General features: G+C 37.4%; 1 protein-coding gene across 1 annotated transcript in view; it reads left to right on the top strand.

Annotated features, from left to right (window-relative positions):
- Positions 1-1954, top strand: part of LOC107678245 (uncharacterized) — an 11479-nt gene extending 9525 nt beyond the window's left edge. The window contains exons 3-4 of the mRNA XM_016473487.1: positions 1021-1104; positions 1327-1954. Of these exons, the coding sequence (XP_016328973.1) occupies positions 1021-1104; positions 1327-1954 (712 nt within the window). The remainder of the gene's footprint in view (positions 1-1020; positions 1105-1326) is intronic.

The raw sequence follows: 1954 nt of genomic DNA on the forward strand, positions 1-1954 counted from the left end.
GTTTATTGGGTGAGGGGTCTGTGACTATTTGTTAATCTAATGAATAACTGATTTGTTAAATCTAATGAAAAATGGTGTGTCTGATTGGTCCAGATGCTACACTAGTGAAGTAATGAGTTTATAGACACTGAGTGAAAAGCGTTACGTCACATGTTGTTCCACAAGCTGTTTCTATCCATGTCTTTCCACGGTTGAAACATGATAACATTATGCACAATACATTTCAGTCAGTTGCATTATTCAACTTACCTTCTGATGTTCATTCATGTTTATTTTGTGCTAGTAGTAAAGCAGGGGAGATGATTGGTTCAGGTGTGCTCCGTGTTTCTGCTTGAACAGAAATGAGTCTATAGCGATCTGCAGATTTATATAAATTACAATTATTGTTTGAAATTTGTCACAAAATTGACAGAACTTTAAAGCGGAGACCTTGTTTATATTAAAATAACAAAGCACAAAGCTTATCGTTATTATTGGATGGGGAAGCGTACGACAAATAATGTTTAGTGAAGTTAAGTAATATTTACTATGTTTGTAACACTATTACCTTCATCTGGGCCTGAATCTTTGGATGGTGATCCCACAGGTGCTGTAACATTTTAGATGTGTTCGCATTAGCTGTCACTTTTCATCTGCATGATTTGCATATTGGATACCCGTCCTCAACCACACCTAAATCATTTTAAGATAGCTAAAATACTCCCAAATAGCTAAATTTGCATCTTCAGTGGATACAAGTCTGGAAGTTGCCTTCTTCCACCATGTCACATCATTTTGAGTTTCAAATGTGCCTTTATTAGAAGATCACCAGTGAACTCAGCTCATAACAGCATCACAGAGCATCTGGACTGACAGCGCATGCAGGAGAAAGTAGTTGATCCCATCTGAAAGACAAATTTTTAAGTTTTTCCTAGTTTTCAACCATAAGTTAACAAGAACTGTTCCCACCCATGTTTGTTTATTTATTGGAGCAGACCAATAGTTTGTATAAAAAAAACAATATTTCTCTCTTTTTCTCAGTATCATAAGCAGGAAGAGAAAGATAGCAGCTTCTCCACTGCAGCCCCCTGATCTCAGTGATGGATCAGAGCCTTTTGATTCTGTGTGAGTATATTCATGTAGAGTGAGACTTTCAACACAAGAGCAAATAATGTACACAGAAATAACGAGAGAAATGTAAATTTTTTAGTTTATTACAGCAATAAAGTTCAAATAAGATTATTTGATATTAGGGACATTTAAATATTGATAAGGTAAATATTGAAGTTTTGATAAAGCTCTTTTCTGTTTGTTTTTGTCTCTCCGTTCATCGTAATGTGTTTTCAGTAGTGGGAGAACTAACCAGATCAGATATGCATCCTGTCAGACCTTCACATCTTCTTACTATCAGAACCACATCAATCATTATGATACAGAAGCATCCCTGCAGCGTGATTCTCACTCACCGGGGCAGGATGATCTGCAGAGAGTCAAAGACCAGCACAAAATTAGCATGAAGAATAAGTTTGAGAGCTTATTTGAGGGAGTCAAACTACAAGAGAATCAAACCCTCCTGAACCAGATTTACACACAGCTGTACATCATAGAGGGAGAGAGTGAAGGAGTGAATGAAGAACATGAGGTGCTGCAGATGGAGAAAAGTTACAGGACACTCCAAGACACTCCAATCAACTGCAATGACATCTTTAATCCTTTACCTGAACCAGGATATGAGCAGAACAGAAGAGAGAAGAAAGACAAAATAAAGATGGTTCTCACTAAAGGCATCGCTGGAATTGGAAAAACCGTCTCTGTGCAGAAGTTCATTCTGGACTGGGCCGAGGGAAATGCCAATCAGGATGTTGATTTCATGTTTGTGTTTCCATTTCGAGAGCTGAACTTAATTAAAGATCATCAGTACAGTCTTCACAGACTTCTGCTTGACTTTCATCAAGTCAGAAAGTTTCTGATGTGA

This window comes from Sinocyclocheilus anshuiensis, unplaced genomic scaffold (genome assembly GCF_001515605.1).
Source record: "Sinocyclocheilus anshuiensis isolate Anshui unplaced genomic scaffold, SAMN03320099.WGS_v1.1 scaffold173, whole genome shotgun sequence".
NCBI lineage: Eukaryota > Metazoa > Chordata > Actinopteri > Cypriniformes > Cyprinidae > Sinocyclocheilus > Sinocyclocheilus anshuiensis.